The sequence below is a fragment of the Herpailurus yagouaroundi genome, unplaced genomic scaffold (genome assembly GCF_014898765.1).
Source record: "Herpailurus yagouaroundi ecotype Mexico unplaced genomic scaffold, PumYag 160, whole genome shotgun sequence".
Classification (NCBI taxonomy): domain Eukaryota; kingdom Metazoa; phylum Chordata; class Mammalia; order Carnivora; family Felidae; genus Herpailurus; species Herpailurus yagouaroundi.
Window position 1 is genome coordinate 10,661,598 of NW_024412401.1, and position 21,536 is coordinate 10,683,133.

The window sequence follows — 21,536 nt, forward strand, 5'->3', positions numbered from 1 at the left end:
ATTTCTCAGTTAAGACCACAGAAAACAGAAAAAAAGAAGAAAAATGACAAGGGTAAGGAATAGAAAACAGGTACAAACACAGTAGATATTAATGCAATTATGTCAATAATCACCTTAAAGTATGAGTGATCTAAATACACCTATTAAAACCTGAGATTGTCAGAGTGGATAAACAGCCCATACGCAAATTTATCTTGTCTACAAGAAACACACATTAAATATAAAGACAGAGATAAATTAAAAGTAAAAAGATTTAGAAAGACATACCATGATAACACTAATTCATAAAAGTTGGAGTAGGTATACAAATTTCTGACAAGTCTACATTTACAAAAAAGATTATCAGGCATAAAGAAAGCATTACGTAATGATAAAGTGATCAATTCTCTAAGAAGACATAGCAATCCTAAACATGTATGCATCTAACAAGAAAGCAACAAGGCAAAATGTAATAGAACTACAAGGAGAAATAGACAAATCCACTATAGCCAGAGACTTCAACATACTTTTGTCAGTAATAGACAGGCAGAATATCAGTAAGCATATAGTTGACCTTAACATCCCTATCATTTGACTTGCTCTAATTGACCTTTATAGAATATTCCATCCAACAACAACAGAATACACATTCTTCTCCAGCTCATACCAACAAGTATAGGCCACATTCTAGGCTATAAATCACTCACCAAAAAGAGAATAGAAACCATACAAAATATATTCTCAGACCACAATGGAATTAAGCTAGAAATTAATGACAGAAGGACAGCTGGAAAATCTCCCAAATATTTGGAAATTAAACAAAAGACTTCTAGATAATACAAGGATCAAAGAAGTCTTATGAGAAATTTTTAAATATTTGAACTAGATGAAAATAAAATACAATGTATCAAATTATTAGGGATGTAGCAAAAGCAGTGCTTAAAAAGAAATGCATTACATTAAATGAACATATTAAAATAGAATAAAGGTAAAAAATCAATAATATAATCTTCCTTTTTAGGAAACTAGAGTAATTTAAGCATAAAGCAAGGAAAACCAAAATAATAAAAATTATAGCAGAAGTCAATGAAATTTAAAACATTCAAACAATAGAGAAAAGCTATTTTTTTTTATTTTTTTTTAATTTTTTTTTTCCCAACGTTTTTATTTATTTTTGGGACAGAGAGAGACAGAGCATGAACGGGGGAGGGGCAGAGAGAGAGGGAGACACAGAATCGGAAACAGGCTCCAGGCTCCGAGCCATCAGCCCAGAGCCTGACACGGGGCTCGAACTCACGGACCGCGAGATCGTGACCTGGCTGAAGCCGGACGCTTAACCGACTGCGCCATCCAGGCGCCCCGAGAAAAGCTATTTTTAATTTCAATAAAATTGATAACAAAGAAAAAAGGAAAGACACAAATTAACATTAAACAGAAAGAAAAGAATTTTCATCACTCTTGATCTCAAGTATGTTAAAAGAATAATAAAGGAATATTATGAACAACTGTGTGCCCACAAATTGGACAACCTAGGTGAAATGGACCAATTTCTTGAAAGATACAACCTACTAAAATTCGTGTGTGTATAAATAACTTGAAAAAAACCTATTAAAGAAATTGTCTCAACAATTAATAAACTTGCAAAAAGAAAAGTACCAAGCCCAAACGGTTTTACTGGTGAATTCTACCAAACATTTAAGGAAGCAATAATATTGATTCTTCATAATCTCTGTCAGAAAGTAAAACCTGAGGGAAGACTTCCTAACTCATTCTATAAGGCAAACATTGCCCTATTAACAAAATAAAAACTTTGCCATGCTCATGCATGTGAACACACACACACACACACACCTACAGAGAATAATTCACATAAACATAGACACAAAATCTTCAATAAAATATTATTGGGTTCTGTTTGCTAATGTTTTTTTTTTTCCAACGTTTATTTATTTTTGGGACAGAGAGAGACAGAGCATGAACGGGGGAGGGGAAGAGAGAGAGGGAGACACAGAATCGGAAACAGGCTCCAGGCTCTGAGCCATCAGCCCAGAGCCCGATGCGGGGCTCGAACTCACAGACCGCGAGATGGTGACCTGGCTGAAGTCAGACGCTCAACCGACTGCGCCACCCAGGCGCCCCAGTTTGCTAATGTTTTAAAGAATTAAAACCTACAGCCAAGTGAAATTCATTCCAGGTATGCAAGAAAGATTCAACATTCAAAAATCAATTAACGTAATCTATCATATCAATAGGCTAAAGAAGTCATGTGATGTTATCAGTCAATGCCAAAAAATTTTTTGACAAAATCTAACATTTATTTATTATATTTTTAAAAATACTGTCAGAAAACCAGGAATAGAAGAAAACTTTCTCAACTTGACAAAGAACAACTAACAAAAACCTACATTCTGCATCATACTTATTGGAGAGAAGCTGGATGCTTCCTCACTAAGATCGGGAAGAAGTCAAGAATGTCTTCTTGCATCATTTTTATTCAATACGTAATGGAAGCCCTAGCTAGTACAACATAACAAGAAAAATATATAAAAGTTATACATGTTGGAAAGGAAGAAATGAAACTATTATTTGACACAATTGTTGTGTCTGATATCCCAAAGAATCTACAAAAGAAGTGTAGAATGATTCATGGTGTAATGGCACCAAAGTTGGGCACATGAGTACAAACTCATGTTTAGCTCAACATTGATATAGATAGGTACATATGTAAGTATTTATAAATATGTATCTATACTGTTTTGTTTATACATACATATTTCCTTTCTCCATCAAGCCTGGAAGCAATGACATTGCAGTAGAAACAAACACACCTAGCACCCAGATCTTGATTTCTAATATCACCCTCCAATACACAGAACAAGGAATCTTTGGGGAAATGGAAGATTTTAGGACAAAATAAAAAATAGAAAAAATATACAGTGCCAAAATGTAAGGGGGAAATGATAATGATAGGAGTCAAAGGGACACAGGAACCAACTGAAGAAGCTCCCAATGGCCAAGGCTGGAACAATTTAAGCAACAAAATAAAGGATTATTTGGATTATAATATGAAATATAAAATAAATATCCATGGGTTCATACTGGTATATATAAATGAATAAATAAATAAATGGGGATAATAAATTGTTCATGCAGAGGAATTGCAAATTATTCATGTAGCTACTTCACCCTCAAGGTGTTAGAATACAACTCCCTACTCTTTGAATAGGGCTGTGCAAGGCCACTTTCTTCCAAAACACCCGAAACAGGATGAAAAGAGAGGGGAAAAGAGTAACGGTATAGTAGAGAAACCTGACAAACATTGCCTAAGCCAGGTGATGTTAACATCAAAAGTGATAGATGTATCAGTGCATCTACTGAAGAAAACAGATCAATTCTACACAAGGAAGATTCTACAAATTGCCTGACAAGTACACTTCAAAACTTTAAAGTCATCAAAAACAACAAAAAACACTGTTACAGCCAAAAGGAGCCAAAAGAGACATTATGACTAAATGCAATGTGGTATCCTTTTCTGGGTTGGATCCCAGAAAAGATAAGACATTAGGTAAAAGTTATGGAAACTGGAATAAAGTATTGACTTTGGTTACTAACATGTCAATAGCGCTTCACTAATGTGATAATTTTATCATACTAATGTAAGATATTAATAATAAGGGAATCTGGGTATGGGGTAAATGCATGAATCTCTCTGCAATATTTTTTTAGGTGGCTGACATCTTTTTTGCTGGGGCAGGTGCTCAGGAGCTCTTGGTGGGAAGGCCCTCCTTCCTCTTCACCGTCACAGGCTTCTGGCTGCACAGGATGGCACTGGCTCTGCGAATGGCAGGCATGCACAGATCTGGGCCATAACTGTTCTTGTGGATCATGGGCCAGATGCTGCTGAGGGCGGCCCAGGCATTCTTGCTAATGGTGGTGAGCACATTGGAGGTGGCAGGCTTTCGCTGGAGGGTTCTGTGCTTTGTGACCACCACTATACCTCTGCCCTCTGCCCCCAGCGCTACACCCACAGTCTTGCAGTGAATCAGCCCATTGTAGCAGAAGGAGCTGTGAACTTTAAGGTTAGTGGGCTCAGTGTTGTGTATCTGTTCGTTCCACTTGATCAGAAAGCTGGAGCCGTTCCCCACAAGCACCCATTGCAGGTGTGCAGACATGGCGGCCTCTCCTTTCACTGCACCAGCGTGAGACAGCCTCTCTGTACTACATTCACAATTTTTCTGTAAATACAAAATAAAAGCCTTATTTAAAAATATATCTTAGTTGAGGGGCACATGGGTGGCTCAGTCTGTTAAGCATCCAACTCTTGATTTTGGCTCAGGTCATGATCTCACAGTTTGTGAAACTGAGCCCCCCATCTGGCTCTGTGCTAACAGCACAGAGCCTGCTTGGGATTCTCTCTCTATTCCCTCCCCTAGTTTCTCACTCGCTCTCTCTCTAAAAAGAAATACACATTTTTTAAAAAATATATATTTTTAGCTGAATCATTATGTTGTACACCTGAAATGAATATACCATTGTATGTTAATCATACTTCAATTAAATATATTGTTACTTTTATGTTAACATACTCTGTTGCTCTTCCCTCTACTTGTCATTATGATGTTTTCTTGGCCAGACGTAAGCCTACTTCTCCATCTGACAAAATGCTAAGACATTGCTTCTTAAAGTCATCTTCAACCTCTGCAGACAGTGTCCTTCTTTCTCCTTTTGATGCCATGACAATTACCGCAATGGAATCACGTGCTCACCTCTTCTCACACTAAGCTGAGTCCTCTGTGGCCTCCATCACAGGTCATTATTCCAACACTGTGCTAGCAAAGTGCTGATCACAATGGAAGCACTCAACTAATGTGTGCTGCCTAAATGAAAGATCACGTTAATAATGCTCTTGAATTTTTAAACAAGTTCACATACATTGTTCTGTATGTTCATCTGACCCCCTTGTGTGCTTAGAGACCACTATTTTTTGCCATTTAAAATGAATAAACTGAGACTCAGAGTGGAAGAGATTTGTCCTCATGTACACAATTCAAAAGTGCTGGAAAAGGTATTTATCTGATTTTTACAACTCAACATCTACTTTCCTCTCCCCCATAGAGACAAGCTGAGACTCTTCACCTAGGTTTAAGTGCTGGCTCTGTGCACTGCTCTCCTCTCTGATCTTGGGCAAGTCACACAATCTAGCTGAACTTCAAAACCCTCACATATCTTAATGGAAACTAATGTTAATTTTTACCTCAGAGTTTTGTGAGGATTAAAGACACAATGCTTGTAAAGTGACACTTGGTAAGAGGACAATACATTGCAACGACTTTTATTTTTTTCTTTAATATTACTAATAGTATAACTATTTTAGAGTCAACCAATCAGTTTTGCTGGAAAGAAAGAAAGAAAGAAAGAAAGAAAGAAAGAAAGAAAGAAAGAAAAGAAAGAAAGAAAGGAAAGAGAAAGAAAGAAAGAAAGAAAGAAAGAAAGAAAGAAAGAAAGAAAGAAAAAAGGAAGGAAGGAAGGAAGGAAGGAAGGAAGGAAGGAAGGAAGGAAGGGCTACATTCTTTCTATTTGCTCTACTTGGGCCAACACACAAGTCCTTTTTTTTTTAAAGCTACCCTCCCATTTAAAAAAACAAGTCCAATGGCAAAGAACCAGTCTTCTATTGAGATGGGCATTTGGATTGTATGACCTCTAAGATCCTTTCTGCATATACTCCTCCACATTCTTTATTTCCTTTGCAGTCCCCCAAGCATTGTAGCATACAATATCAGAGGTTCAATAAAGGTTGGCTGAGTGAGGCTTTCCAACTCCCAACACAATCACTTTCATGTTGCCAACTTTGATTCAATTTGTGATTTATGGGCATATGGAGTGTTTTGCATCCCAGAGTTTCCTCTTTTGACTCATGATTTGCAAATGGATATAATAACCCATAAACTGATATCAGCATCAAAACAGATCCATCCAACTCCAGTAATAAATGGCCTCTGGAATGAAAAGACACCAGCCCATTAGGAAGGGCTCAAACAACAAGCAAGGGAGTGTGAACAGCCACCTTCATAAAGTCAGAGTTTCTCAGTTCATTCCCCACATTCTGTCCGTTCTAAGACATCGTGTGTGATGAGGGCCTAATGCAATCGGACTCTCACTCTCCTTTGGCAGGCAGGCCTGCAACAATAGACTAAACCTTGGCCCTGCCAACCCCAAACAGGCATGCCAGTCTGCCTCATTCCAGATTTGTGGCTTGTCTCCACAAAGTAATAGTGATTCTCTTGTCTATACCAATTGCAAGCTGCAGATGGGTAGCCTAATGTTGTAATGTCGGACTAAATTCTACACAGATGAACTGGAAAATTTCCTCACTCATTCAGAAATCTGCCAGCCAGCTGTCAGGTCTCCAGGACTCCCTCACTTGCCCAAATCACCAGTGAACAGACGGTGTTCACCACAATGATTAGGCTGTGTTTTTAGTGCAAACTCTTTGCTCCCATCGAAAGATTTAATCCATTCTCTTTCTTCAAAGACTCTGGGAAATGGCCATTGTAATTTTCTTCAGCAGAAGGATTCTTCAAGAAGGCAAAACTGAGAAAACTCCTGAAACCACGTTGGAATCAGAGATAAAAAGTGTGTCTTTGTGAGCTACTCAGTGGCCATGACCCCACTCCATGCCTGATCACTATTCCAAGGTGCCCAGTGGAAGACAAGCTTTTGTGCCAATAGGGATGGGGAATTAGGAAGCAGGTGCCAGCTCACTATGTATTTGACTGTCACCATCAATAAAGGATACAACATAATTTTAGGGAACTCCAAAAGCCAAGACACCACATTTAAATAGCAAAGAAATTAGTGAAAAATGAACCCCAAAGAAGTAAGAAAGGAGGGAAGAATCTATTTCATTTGCATTTATAAAATATGAGAACATTTTACATCCAAAAAAAATGTTGTTTTGGCTCTCACATATTTAAATAAATAAAGAGAACTTAGAAGGATCATCATGAGGGGCACCTGGGTGGCTCAGTCAGTTAAGCGTCTGACTTCCACTCAGGTCCTGATCTCGTCGTTTGTGGATTTGAGCCCTGCATCGGGCTCTGTGCTGTCGCTGTCTCTCTCTCTCTCTCTCTCTCTCTCTCTCTCTCTCTCAAAAATTATAAATATTAAAAAATCTTTGTCAATACTAAAAATAAAAAAATTAAAAAAGGATCATCTGTGTATGGACTTTTTAGAGGGCTTTTAGGTTTTTTTTTATAGAGTTTGTTCCTCCTTTAGCCTTTGATCTGGGTAAAATTAGTTCAAAAACATCTTAGAGTGTCCATTCATAGGGTCCTTCCCTAGGGAGTGTGGATTTTGAAAAATCCCAGAGTTCTTTCTGAATATGTTTCTCTCAGGGCACTTCCTTGTCAATCATTAGTGTAAGTGATTCGATCACACAGACCTTTCCAATGAGCATGAGCTTTGGAGTTAAATAAGCTTCAGTTCAAAAGCTGGCTCTGTCGTTTCCAGTGTACAAAAACATTTAGAAACCTATTTAATTTTTCATAGCCTCAATTTCCTGATATTTCAGTCATTGTGAGGTCTCCATGCCTGCTGTCAAGCCACCTGTCAACAACTCCCCAAACACTCCCCTGATAAACTGTATAGAGCCTCCCAATCATACTCAATCTGGCTCCTGCTTTCCCAAGCTACTCTCTTCCTAACACTTCATGTTTGAGGACTCTGGCCTACTTTCTGTTCCCAACATATACAAAGGGATTGCTCTTCTCAAGACCCTCATATGCCTTGTCTTCTCCACCTGAAACACCTCGCTCCCTGCTCTTTTCAATGCTGATTTTTTTTTTCTTACTCTTCAGATTTCATCTGGACTATCACTTCCTCAAAGAGGTCTTCTGAGAGCACTTTATCAAAAACGTCCTCCTGTCATGGTGTCTGTTGGTTCTTTACAGCCCTTTTCAGTTTGCATTTATGTACTTGTCTCGTCGTATTACCTTTCTCCTTCATGGAGGTGAATGGTGTGTCCACCTGGAAGGTTCCTTTCCTCACAATTCCATTGCTTTGACTAATTAGTATTTATCCTTTTTAAGTGACACTACCTGGAATTCCTACACAAGGCTAAGCCCCCTCCCTATGTATTTCCTTAACTCCCTGCACTTTCCTTCTGGAACTCTCTAGACACTTATAATTATTTGTCCATTGTCTCTCTTAATATACTTACAGGACAGGGTCCAAGTCTGTTCTCTACTATGCCCATACTGCTCAATATAGTGCCTAGTACTAGGAGATGCTCAATAAATGTTTATTCCTATATGTCCCCATATATGAATGAATATATGTTACTATTCATTATAAATCCTATGAACACGTTAACTTTCCCCTAGAGTCTTCTTGTTGATGACCCCTTCACATGCAGGTTAGACACATTTCTCTTCAGTTTCTCTTTCTTTACGCCATGACTCTTTTCTACTTCAAAACTATTGTCAAAACCTAGAATTACTGATTTAGACACATTTCCCGGGTGTTAGATTCAAAGAATGTGTAAAATCAGAACAAAGCATAATGTGTAGACTGTGAGGTGAAAACGCCCACCTCATTTACTTTGGGGTTTAGGGTGGGTGAACTATTATATATACATAAGCAGTGACTTAGCAAGTAAGACCCAAATAGTTTGTGGAAGCTTCTGATCATCTGTTTCCTAGTTTTACAGTTACATCTTGTCTTCTTTAGCATTTAGATGTTTCTCCTTTCTTCTTATTCTGCCTCTCCACAGCAGCCTGGTTTTCACTTTCTGTATCTCCTAGCAGTAGACATTTTTCTCAAACATCACACCCAAGATGGTTATATTGGTTTGCACTTCTCTGTGGAAACCCCTGCTCAGAAAATCTCCAATTGGTAAAACTCATACCTCAGGGGATAGTTGTCATATAACCAAATCCGAAACAAGCTGTCAAAGAAATAAGACCATCAAGTGTTCTAGACATGCCAAAAGCAAATAAATACATAAAGGGGTATGCACATCCACAGACTACTGATAGAGTTTTTTTGTTCCTGTTCTGGAGGGCTTCTCATGTTCAAAGTCACCCTCATTCTAAAACTCTGAAAAATGCAGTTAAATAATAAGTTTATATTCTTTTGGCTCATTTTATTATAATAATTAGTAAGAATATTGCAGTAATCCACATTTAGAGTTTTTTTTTTCCTCAAAAAAAAAAAAAAAGTATTCTCCTATTTAGTCCCAAACAAAATTAAAGTAACCTGAAATTTGGGAAACTGTATGAAAATCAATCACAGAATTACTATCCAGAGAACCATAGCAATCTTCTAATGGCATGAGTTAATGATCTAAGCATTTGCAGAATTTTAAGATGTCGGGATAATAGGTCAAATTTATTGAAATGAAGCTGAGCCTTGAAATGTTTAAGCTCTGTCAGAAGCATAAAAAAACATTGAGGTTTTAGTAACCTTTGAACATAGTATCTCTTTAAGGATTAACAATGTGTAAAATGGTCAAGTAACAACATTCTGGGCTAAACATGAAAGTGTCTGAGAGGTCAGCTGTAGGGAAATACACAGGTCCTACTGATAAAGGACAGTGTAGGTTTTGGTTGCTGACTACAGCAATGAACAAACATAGTTCTTTGAAATGCAGGTATTATCTAGGTTACAAAGGGTTAGATAATATTGCAAAGCTAAGTTAATGTTTGCTTTTTTAAAAGACACATTTTCCCTCCTTTCCCTTCCTGTCTTCTGTATCTATCATTTCCATATGGCAAATAACCCTGCCCCTTCAGGTCAAAGAGGCTGGATTTCAATCCTGACAATGTAACATTGTGCAAGGTACTTAAACTCTCTGAACCTCATCAAATAGGGTTAACAGCTGTCTCATAAGGTTTGGGGGTTGAGCAAGGTGAGGTATGCAAAATTCGTGATATAAAGGCTGGCATACATTCAGCGCTCAATAACTATGGGAAAACCTCCATCGTTCACTTGAAGAAAATGGAAAATACACATCTCTTGTTACCTTATGACTTAAAATGTGCCTTCTTGGTCAGTCCTCACAGCACCCGGTTGTATAGACCTGAAATTCCATTATACCAACTGAAAATGTTTTATAGCAGTAGTTCTCAAGACTGAGAAATAAAGAGTCACCATTCAAAAGAGGAGGGTGGGAAAAATCGTGGACGAACTGAAATCTATTAGTAGTCACCTGAGCACTTAAGTTATACAAAAAATCCATAACTAAAAGTAAAATTCTACCTCTCTTGGCAATCATTTGCAACAGGCAATTGCAAACACATTTGCGGTTTGGGTCACGAATCAAGTGGAAGGTTAACAAACTGGCCATCCAAATAAGCCAGGACAGATTTGTACAAATGTTTAAAATCATTTTGAAAATTGAAACATAAAACTTTTCAGTTCTCAAAGTTTTGGTGGACTCCCTGAAAAGATATTACCATAGATGTCAGTTTGAAAAAGAAAGTTTCATAGTAACAGAACTTTGTGTTTTTCTAAAAAGCAGATTTAAGTCTTCAGAGGCTAGATGTGAAACTGAGGTATGTGTCTTTATCCCTATTTAAAATGCACTTTAGGGGTGCCTGGGTGGCTCAGTTGGTTAAGTGACCGACTCTTGACTTCAGCTCAGGTCATGATCTTATAGTTCATGGTATTGAGCCCCACATTAGGCTCTGCTCTGATAGCACAGAGCCTGCTTGGGATTCTCTCTCTTCCTCTCTCTCTGCCCCCCCCAACTTCTCTCTCTCTCTCTCTCTCTCTCTCTCTCTCTCTCTCTCTCAAAGTAAATAAATTTAAAGAAAATTTAAATGCACTTTAATCCAAGTAAACATTGGTGCTTTGATGAAAGCAGGATAAAAGGAATTATGAAAACACAACTCACTCTATACTTTCTTCCTATTTTTGAATCTATGTTGTGTTGCCTTCTCTCACTCATTGTTTGGGAATTTGGGTATCCAGGGTCCTAATCAATGCTATGCAGCTAAACCAGGACTGTGATGGAACATACTCGGCCACATGTAAGGAAATAGGGAGTATTTCCCTTCCTCTGATGGTAGGTACATGCTCCTCATGGGAACTCTCCTAGCACATTGTGCTTACTTAGCAGGGTATTTATATTAAGGATAAGAGCTATCTTCTATTACAGCATTCTGACACAGGGCTTAAGGGTTCAATAAGTATTCAAAAAATGAAGGAACAATAAGTGGCTAATTTATATTTAATAAAAGGTAGCTATCAATTCAGCTTATCCCATTTAATGCCATATCATTTACCTTCTAATAAAGAATGTTTTAAAAATAACAGAAACAGGGGCACCTGGAGGAAACTCATTCAGTTAAGCATCCGACTTCAGCATGGTCTTGAGGTTTGTGAGTTCGAGCCCTTCGTCAGGCTCTGTGCTGACAGTTCAGAGCCTGAAGCCTCTTTCAGGTTCTGTGTCTCCCTCTCTCTCTGCCCCTCCCATGCTCATGCTCTCTCTCTGTCTCTCAATAGTCAATAAACATTAAAAAATATTTTTTAATAGCAGAAATAGACCCCTAAATACAGAGAAACACTGACAGTTGTCAGAGAGGTGGGCAAAATGGGTGAAGGGGAGTGGGAGGTACAGGCTTCCAGTTATGGAATGAATAAATCATGGGGATAAAAAGTACAGAACAGGGAATATCATCAATGATATTGCAATAACGTTGTATAGTGACAGATGGTAGTTACACTTATGGTGAGTACAGCATAATTTAAAGACTTGTCCAATTACTATGTTGTACACCTGAGATTAATATAACATTATGTGTCAACTGTACTCAAATAAAAAGAATATTTACTTCCTGCTCCCTACACAAACACACACCCCCCGCTGATATACTGTGGCTCCTCACCTTATAAGGGCAAACAAAACTGGCCCATAGATCTTTTGTCTCACCACATGGGTTGAAAAAATTGAAGACTTTGAGATCCATTGCCCTATCAGAGGAGCATGAACACATGTGATTGCAGCAGTATCATCTAGCTGTTTATTTTGACCAAAGGTTATTTCCTCTAAATTGGATAAGGGTTAAAATTAATTACAGACATCTTATAGCTGAGTGGCTCAGTTATCACTGCCTGGAATGATCCTTATGTCCTGATGTCTATCAATACATGCAAACCACCCATCAAGTCACTAATTGGCATGCTCTGAAGAAGTCTCTGGAGAAAAGCTAAGACTGAGCACATCCTAGCTTCAGTGTACTCTTGAAGCACGCTTTCCCTGGAGAACAGAGCTGTCAAGAGGTACGTTGATCATGGGAGACCATTAAAGCTCCTCCTCACTTTTGAGATGTCAGGATTTTAACAGAAACACGGTATTGTACTAAATCCGATGTCATCTTCTTGATACTTATGAGGAAGCAAAATAAAATGGGCAATTAAAAATCTATGAAGGTCGATTGATTTTCTCTACTAGCAATTATGCCTTATAATTGTTTGCTAAAAGAGGAATTGGCATTTTACAAAGCCAACAATTGGCTGGGATTTTGTGCTTACTGAACCTCTGTGGGTTTAGAGTTTGGGTTTGGATAAAAACCAAGAGTTGAGCAGCATTTGAGAAGCTTCTCCCAAGCCTTTCATCCAGAAGCTGGCTGGGGAGCTCACGAGGTTTCTGACATTTCCCCCATTCCAACCAGGCCGGAACCCCACTGTAATCAAAATTCACAATGTTCCAGAACCTCGACTTTGGTCCTCATTAAAAACCCTACAGACAAAAGAGTCCAGGAGGCCTGCTAGCCAAACCTTTTCACACAGCAGGGAAGGTTTGCTTTCGGTTTTATTTTTAAGTTAGCAGACTAGGTCAGGACTCATTCTGAAAGCTGATGAAAGACCCGGAGCCCACGTTTCATCTTCTGATTAATCCAAAATTAAACAATTCAGAGATTTTGATCACTTAGTCTTTTTTTTTTTTTAACATATGTGACAGATAATAAATAGCCATCTCTAGTACACATAGCAGGACACATTGTGTCTGCCTGCAGGCTCTTGATGGACCATTCTTTGGATTATTCCAAGATCAGATAGTAAATCACAATTTCCTTTTAAAGCACTGTTACAATTCTCACCTCTTATTGAAACCAAAATGTGTGTATTCAGCTACTTAGACATGACTTACCTGCTGCTCATGTTCCCAGTAATAATCTATCTTACTCTTTAAAAACACTTCTGATAAAGCGGGTATGTGATTTATGTAAGCCTTGCAGTACATGAAAGGGGGACGGGATTAGACACATATTGCGAGGCTCATTTGAGTTAAACATAAATCTTTAACTCAATTGAGTCGCAGTGGAGTTAAACATAAATCTTTGGAGAATAACAAAGTATTTGGCATTTTCCAATTTTTTTTTCTTCCTACACAAAGGCTTGAAAATTAGCAGGCTTTAAAAATAATAAATAATCAACCCAACAGGAAGTGAATGGGAAGCCCAACACACCAAGCAAGATCCAAACTTGCACATGCAGGGCCTGTCACCACCCTATTCACTTGACTTTAACAACCCCACCTTTTGTGACCACCTCAGTCCTCATCCACTCTGGTCCCTTGACCAGCTCCCAACCCCACATCTCAGCGCAGTGAGGAACATATCAGGTCCCCGGAAGACCTGTATAACTCATCATGCACTGCGATTATTTGCTTCCTTGAATGTCTTCCTCACAGACTGTGATCTCCTCAAGGACTAGGATTTAATTGTCTTCATATCCCTGCGTAAAGCAGAGGACCCAGCATATTTATTTGCATACGCATTTGTTTATTTACGCTTTGACTCTTTGCAAAAGGATATTTTGAAGTGCTTTACAGAACAGAGGTGTTTCTAATTCAAAGGAATAAAAGATCAATCCATAAATACAATAGGGCACAGTAAAACTAAGAGGCGATTAGCCGGTGTGCCCGGCAGTTGCCAGAGTTTATCAGTCAGGGTCTCAGCAGGAATCTGATGGCACATTCAAATTGAATCCATTAAGGAGAGGTTAATAAAGGGACTATTTGCAAAGGTGCCGGAAGGATTTAAGAAATGGAAAAAGTGGGTAGTGGAGTGCCTCTGGGAAAATAACCAAAATACCTCCACCAGGAATTTTTTTACTACTCTAGACCTGAAAAGCAAGGTGAGGGAGTGGTTACTGGTACCCAGAGAAAGAACTGAACAGGGACGGGCCACCTGGTAGGAGCTGTGGACTTACAAAAGGAGGCCGCTAACCTTCAGTGTCCTAACCTGCAGAGAGCTCAGGGAATAAGTACCTAGTTTCATTCTCTTCTTGCCTTTAGATCTCTTTCTGATACCTCTCATGGACCAAATCTAATGGAAACCAGAGGGCAGAGAATCCCCTTGATACAGTCCATATGGGTCAGGTTCCAGAGCCCAGAGCAGTGTGCAGAAAAGAGGGGTAAGGAGAAGCCATCAACACATAGCAGAAGCTTGTAAATTCAGTTATAGGCATATTATCAACCAGACAGAACAAAATTAGAAATAAATTAGTTCCGAAACTCAGAGCCTTTATCAGTAATAGCATATCAGTGGTTTGTGAAAAGGCACAGAGGCCTGAGAAAAAAAATCTCCCATGGTATTAACGCCAGAGAGTGACTTTCACAGACTTCCTTCTGGTAGCATGCCTTGAGGCACACCCAGGGCCCAGTACACACAGCTGTGGAGAAGAAATTCTACAAGGTCACAATAATGGGTTATAAACCTACCAGGCTCACAGCCTGATGATCCAGGGGTAAATTTTAAGGAACTTCAAGGAAATGTCAAACTGATTATCTTTTATGTAATTCTGTAAGAATATCAGTCATTTCTTTTTAACAAAGATTTTGATAAAAGTTGAGCAGCAGACAATTAATATTCTTTGGCAAAAGCAAGGATTAGGTATGAATGATAAAGCTTCAGACTTCATTAATCAATTGAATGGAAGATAGGGCCAGTCCCTTTTGTGAAATTTAAGGTGCCTACCTGATATGCATCAGAGTAGATGCCCAACACACGCAGGCACACAGAGTCAAGATAGTTCTAGACTCTCTGAAAGACTCAATAAACATTTGATTTAAAAAACAGAACAGGGGCACTTGGATGGCTAAGTCCAGTTGAACATCCGACTCTTGGTTTCGGTTCAGGTCACAAACTCGTGACCCATGAGATCGAGTCCCGCACTGGGCTCCAGGCTGTCAGTGCAGATTCCCTCTCTCCCTCTCTCTCTCTGCCCCTCCTGCCCTCTCTCTCTCTCTCTCTCTCTCTCTCTCTCTCTCGCTCAAAATAAATAAAGAAACTTAAAAAAAAAAAAGCATAAATTGAAACATGCAGAAAATGAGGACATACTCCCAGGTTGTGTTTTCTTCATCTTTGCTACCAAGTAGACCCCGAAGGAAAGTGTTTTCTTCTCCTCAGTATATTGACAGAAACTAGTTATTTCATTCCTTGTTATAATCAAAAGAACTAATGGCCCTTCTGATGTTCTAATCATCATCACTAACAGTTTTAAATTGCCACTAAGTATTAGTCTACTAAATACTTTATACATTTAAATTTCACACAAAATTTAAATTGCTCATTTAAATTTCACACAACTATCACCATCTGCATTTTACAAGCAAGGAAACTGAGGCACAGAGAGTTTAGGTATCTCACCTGAATTAGTTCGCATTCTCCAGAGAAACAGAACTAGGAGATTATATTATATGAACTGATTCACTTGGTTAGGTAGCTGAGAAGTCCCATGACCTGCCATCTGCAGGCCAGTGAAACTCCCATGTCCAAGGGCAGGAGAAGATGGAGGTCCTAAATCAAGAAGAGAGAATTCGCCCTTTCTTCACATTTTTATTCTATTTGTGCCCTCATTGAGTTGGATGATGCCTGCTCAACCCCCACTGGTGACAGCAGAACTTCCCTAGTCTTCTAATTCAAATGCTAATCTCTACTGGAAATACCCAAAATAATGGTTTACGTGCTATCTGGGCATCCCTTAACTCAGTCAAGTTGACACATTAAATTAACCATCACATTGCTCAAGTTCACCCAGTATGCAAGAGGATTTAAATCTTAGATGTCTAGCTTCAGAGACCTCCCTGTTAACCACCAACAATTCTAGCTCTCTAGTCTAACATTAGACAAGAAAAGTAGATTTAAAAAAAAGCCATCCCACATGAAATGAGAAACTTGGCAGGACCAAGAATTGTCACCCAAATAATACTCTGAGCCTCACATTTCCCAAACTGGGATTCCATAGGACGTCTTATCCTGTAAGATGCACCAGGAAAAGAAGGACACCACGGACAATGAAGCTTAAAAACCCACATACTAGTATCCTGCTTTGTGAGAGTCATGATACATTTATTACAGGCTCTGAGAAAGTATTTATTAAAGAAAAGATTTTTCTCTTTCAGTATCCAGATTCTACTAAATTTATTCCATCACCGAATTCCCTCATTGCTTCATCCCTGTTAAGGCCAGCCATAACCTCTGGGCCACTAATCCAAAGGACTTCTTAGCAGCTCTAGACACAATAGACTTTGCCCTCCTTTTGAAACACACTTTTTGCATGGCTTCTGCAATACAGTTCTCTTGGTTTCCTTCCTTCTGTGTGTTTCTCATTATTCCTTTACCAGTTCATTGACCACCTGCTAGTCAACAGCTGTGGGGAGTCCTCAGGACTGTCCCTAGCTCTTTCCTCATCTTACTTGAGGGTCTCTACCTAGGTGAATGTATTTACATCTATTGCTTTAATATATCCACCTATCTGCAGACAATGCCCAGATTTATATCAATATTCCAGTCTTCATCTCTAAGTTCCAGAACCATTTTTCCAACTTCCTATTTGACATCATATCTACAATGTCTCAAAGCCCTCTTAAGTTCAACCTGTCCAAAGAAAAGCTTGTTATTTTCCTCCCAAATTTCATCCTCTTCCTACCATCTGCTGGCAGGAAAATGATAGAAAAAAATCATTCATTTGCTTACCAATACGAGGGCCTCATTTTGTGACTCACCACCCACAACCAGTCATGAGCAGATCCTGTTGACTTTGTAGCTAAATGCCTCTCATATCCATGCATTTTTCTCTATTTAAACGACAAACTTAGTCCTTGTAATCACAATTTTTCTCTCAGACTTTTTTGCAGCAACATATAACTTGGCTACATGTACTTCTACTCACCATCAGCTATGCTCATCTAATCTATTCTCCATCTTACAGACATGTCCAAATGAGTGGTATTTTTTAAGTGCCAATATAATCATGTCCTCTTTCTACTTAAAAGAGATCAGTGGTTTCTTATTTAACTTATGACAGACAAAAACCTTAGGATGGTCTTCAATGTTTTCCATGCATGTCCTGATCTCTCTCTCCAGCGTCATGTAGCATGCCTTTTTTCCTCAACGTCATCACTTGGAAGACATGGACATTTTGCAATTCATCACACTTGCTGGGTTCATACCTAGGACATAGGCACAAGCTATTTGCTTCGAATGGAATGTGTTTCTCTCTCTCTCTCTCTCTTCTACTGAGTAACCACTCATCATCCTTCAGATTTTTTTCCATGTATCACTTCTTCAGAGATATCTACTTTAACTCCCGGATGAGGCCAAATGCCCCCATTCTAAACTCCTATGAAATGACATACTTATCTTGTAGAGCATGTCTTAGCCATAATTTTATATTTTCTACATAATTATTGGCTCAATATCTATCCTCCCTAGTAGATAGTAAGCTATACAGGAGGGTGAGCAATGTTCTTTCTGTTCACTACTGCATCTTTAGCACCTAACACAGCACCTCAAATAATGTAGGTGTTTCTAGACCAGGCACTAGTTTACCAGCAGTGTGCTAGGTGCTATTTTTTTTTTTTTAATTTTAGAGAGACAGAGAGAGCGTGAGCAGGGAAGAGGGTCAGAGGAAGAGAGAGAGAGTGCAGAGCCTGGCATGGGGCTTGATTCCACAGCCCTGGGATCATGATCTGAGCCAAATCAAGACTCAGATGCTTAACCAACTGAGGCACCCAGGTGCCCAGCTAGGTGCTATTGATAAAACATTAAAGAAGATGAACTTTTCTCTTTGCTGATAGAGCTTCTAACCTTGTGTAAGAGAAAGGTAATCAATAGGTATGCACAAAGCAATGTGTGGTAGGGGTTAAAACAGGAGAGGTTCCAGGGAAAACCAAGCTGCAGAGGGTTCTGGAAGCCTTCCCAGAAACAAAAGACGTAAATAATAGTGATATGTAGGCACTTGATGTATTAACGTATGTGCTAATGTATTATGTTATGTGTAAATGTATTATGTATTAATTCACACTGATCTTCATCTAAGAGGGGGCAAATAAGGAAACTGAGGAGCAAAGAAGGTATGTGACTTGCCAAGTTTGCTCAGCTAATTAGAAGGAGAGCTGGATTCAAACCTAGACAGTCTGGCTCCTACTTCTGTGTTCTTAACTCACATTGCATTAAGTTTTTGAGTTGCCTAGTCAAAAAAGAGTCAAGAGACAGGCAGGGTTCCAAACAAAGGGTAAAGCAAAAACAAAGACTGAGCAAAAAAGAACTCTAAGCTTTAGAGAAACTGATTGATCAGATTGCATTTTTAGAAAGAAAAAAAGAAAAAAAAAATCACTAGCTATAATACGGAGACTGGATTTGGAGCAAGGCAAGGCCTATAACAGTTTACCCTTTTCCCACATCCACCATTAAAATCCTCTGGGACATGTGTTCCTTGGAAGACCATAAGTGAATACTGCTCTATCCAAACCAGACACTGAATGAAGGTTTGATTCGCTATGTGGGTCATCACCTCTTATCAAGACCACAAACGGAAGACTATGTTGAAGTAAGCATTTTACAAGTAGACATGCTTTGGCCCAAAGAGGGATTCTGACTCGGTTCAGAACAAATTCATTCCCAGAAAGTTCACCTAACTCCAATGTTCCAGAACTTGAAAGAACTTTTATCCTATCAAGTCTATGTGTAACAATGAGGAAATATAAAAGGACAATGACTACTAACCACTTCCTCTGGGGGAAAAAAAAATTCAAAAGGGACATAGTTAAAAAAAAAAATAGTAAGCTGGTTTTTCCTCCTCATATCTTTGAAGGGATGTGCTGGGAAAGAGGGTGGCAATGCTAGATCAGGCATTTTTGCACATATTATCCACAGGGAAATCTAAATCTATAACCATCATCATAAAATGAAACAAGAAGCAAATCAGAAAGGAATGAATGAAGGGCAAGTGATAGCCAAGGGGTTTACAATAATCAATTATTAAAATGCCTTAAAAGAGCAAAGAAAATGCTTATCAGATCAGCAAAGCACCTTTTAATAAATAATATGATTTGGGTTTAATTAATGGCCTAATTACGGTTTTACCCAATAGGCTTAAATGCTCCAAAGGAACAGTTTGAGTCTCTTTGGTAGATAATCTGTGTTTTAAAAAATGTTCTAATTACATATTTGCTTGAGTAAATAATGTGAATTTTACAAAACTGCCTAATGATATATTTATGTGACTATATTTACCCAAATGGCCTCTCATTCTGTACTAATGGACCAGGGTTTACTGCTCCAGGGAGACATGGAAACGTGGGATGGCTCCAGCCTTCACCCTAGCACCCCTCTTATTCTCACACCGTTCTCACTCTCTCTCACCCCAAAACACACCACAGCAAGCGTATGACCCACTTATTCATCATCAATTTAAACAGGGAAAAAAATGTTTTCCTCAGCCTTTTGTGTAAACACATTCTGCAGAAAGGGTGCAGACTTGAAAAATGAGTAGTAATACTGTATTAATACTCCACTAAAGAGGATAATGAGACTGTAACCAAGACAGGACGTTCAAGGTTTAAGGAGCTGCATAATGTATTTTGTTGTTTATATAGGGTCTTAAGATGCCTTACAAAAATCCAACTCTATGTGTTAGAACCCATAGAATGCTATGACTTAACACCACATATTGATCCATATTGGGTAACAGAGAAGTCCTAGAGAAACTGAGTGTGGATCTCCCAGCTTTACGATCGATGGTGCGTGTCCGTTCATGAGTTGTAAGTCACATTCACATGTTCAAAGATACAGATATAAACAACCCAGCATCTATCTACTCATAAAATTGGATGAAGAAACAAAGTTCCATCTCACAGTTTTCTCATAAAATCTCACTCTTAGTAGACATTTACTGTTCAAAATTAGGTGACACTTGATTCTGTAAACAAGTAAACGTGACCCAGGGAAGGAAACACAGCATTTACATTTCCAGTCATTTTCCGAACAAGATGAGATGATTTACCAAAATACATACAAAAAAAATTAAAAAAAAGAATATAATAAATGGTTGAGAGAACAAGGGACTAAGGACAAATAGGTGAGAGAATAGAATCAAGGAATAAGATTAGCATCCCATTTCAAGCATGCAGTAAGAGCCTACAGGCCATAAGCTTCCGAGAGGCCAAAGCAGAGCAAGAAACATTTGCACAAGTCAATCAAGTCAGATAATCAGCAGGATTCTAAAATAATCTCTCTTATCTCTTATGCTTCTCATAAACGGGACACCTTGTATGCACAATCTTTTCAACCACACCTCAATAGAGGATAGGAAGTTTCCTATGACTGTGAGTTACCATTTAGGTCAAGGACGGCATCCCATACTTTGAAAAATGGAACGATAGCAAATGTAACATTGACTGTGCTGATCACAGTGGGATCCCTCTTGGATGATTCAGAAGGCATTCCAATAATTGCAGGGACTCAGGGCCCTCATTATAGGCACTAATTGTATTTTACTATAATTGGGCAAAATTGCTGCTTAATTGAGAGTTCAACTGATACAGTGCCAGATGAACTAATTTTCACCTTAATAAATGTGTAATTACTTATTGAAATTTTGAATCCCACTGTTGACGCCCTCATACACTACTTCTTACTCTGGGCACCACCTCACAGAGTTCAGACAGATGATCCCATTGCTCAGACCATAAGACTTGTGATTCTGAACTGTGGAGTCAAGGTGTCCACAGCATGGAGCCCAGAGCACCCCAGTCCATGCATCTCTTCCCTCCAGTCCGGCAGCACGAGGCTGTTTGCCCGCAGGACAGCAGCAGTGGCTCCATCTGTTTACTCTGGCCTCTTTTGCTTGGATCAAGTAGGAAATGGAAGGCACTCATCTGAATTTTTCAGAAACTTTGCAGTAATTGAAAAGAGAAGGTGACAAAGAGGTGGGGGGAGCTGTTTGGCAACTTAATTATACTGGCCACTCCGTGGGCTGCATAATAAGGCAAAGGCGTATTTTTGAAATAGTACCACGCGCAGAGCAAACCATAACTCCAAGCACTTTGTAAAGGAGCCCATCCACTCAAGTAGTCATTTATAATTAGGATGTGAAGCTCGGCCCTGCAGTCATTTATTATTGAAATTGCCTTAAGGTGATCTCCCAAACAACTTCATCTCTTGATTTACCTCCTCCTCCTCCCCTTTCTAAAAGCAGCAAATGGAATACACGGGATTAGTCTCTTAGGAGCAAATAAGCAGAGATGAAATGCAGCCAGGAGCTAA

General features: G+C 38.9%; 1 protein-coding gene across 1 annotated transcript; it reads right to left on the minus strand.

Annotated features, from left to right (window-relative positions):
- Nucleotides 1–3,670: 3,670 nt before the first annotated feature.
- LOC121034398 (60S ribosomal protein L28-like) lies at nucleotides 3,671–4,195 on the minus strand. Its single transcript, XM_040481206.1, has one exon. The coding sequence runs from the start codon at nucleotides 4,149–4,151 to the stop codon at nucleotides 3,738–3,740; it is 414 nt and encodes a 137-aa protein (XP_040337140.1). The 5' UTR covers nucleotides 4,152–4,195; the 3' UTR covers nucleotides 3,671–3,737.
- Between the last annotated feature and the right edge of the window lie 17,341 nt (nucleotides 4,196–21,536).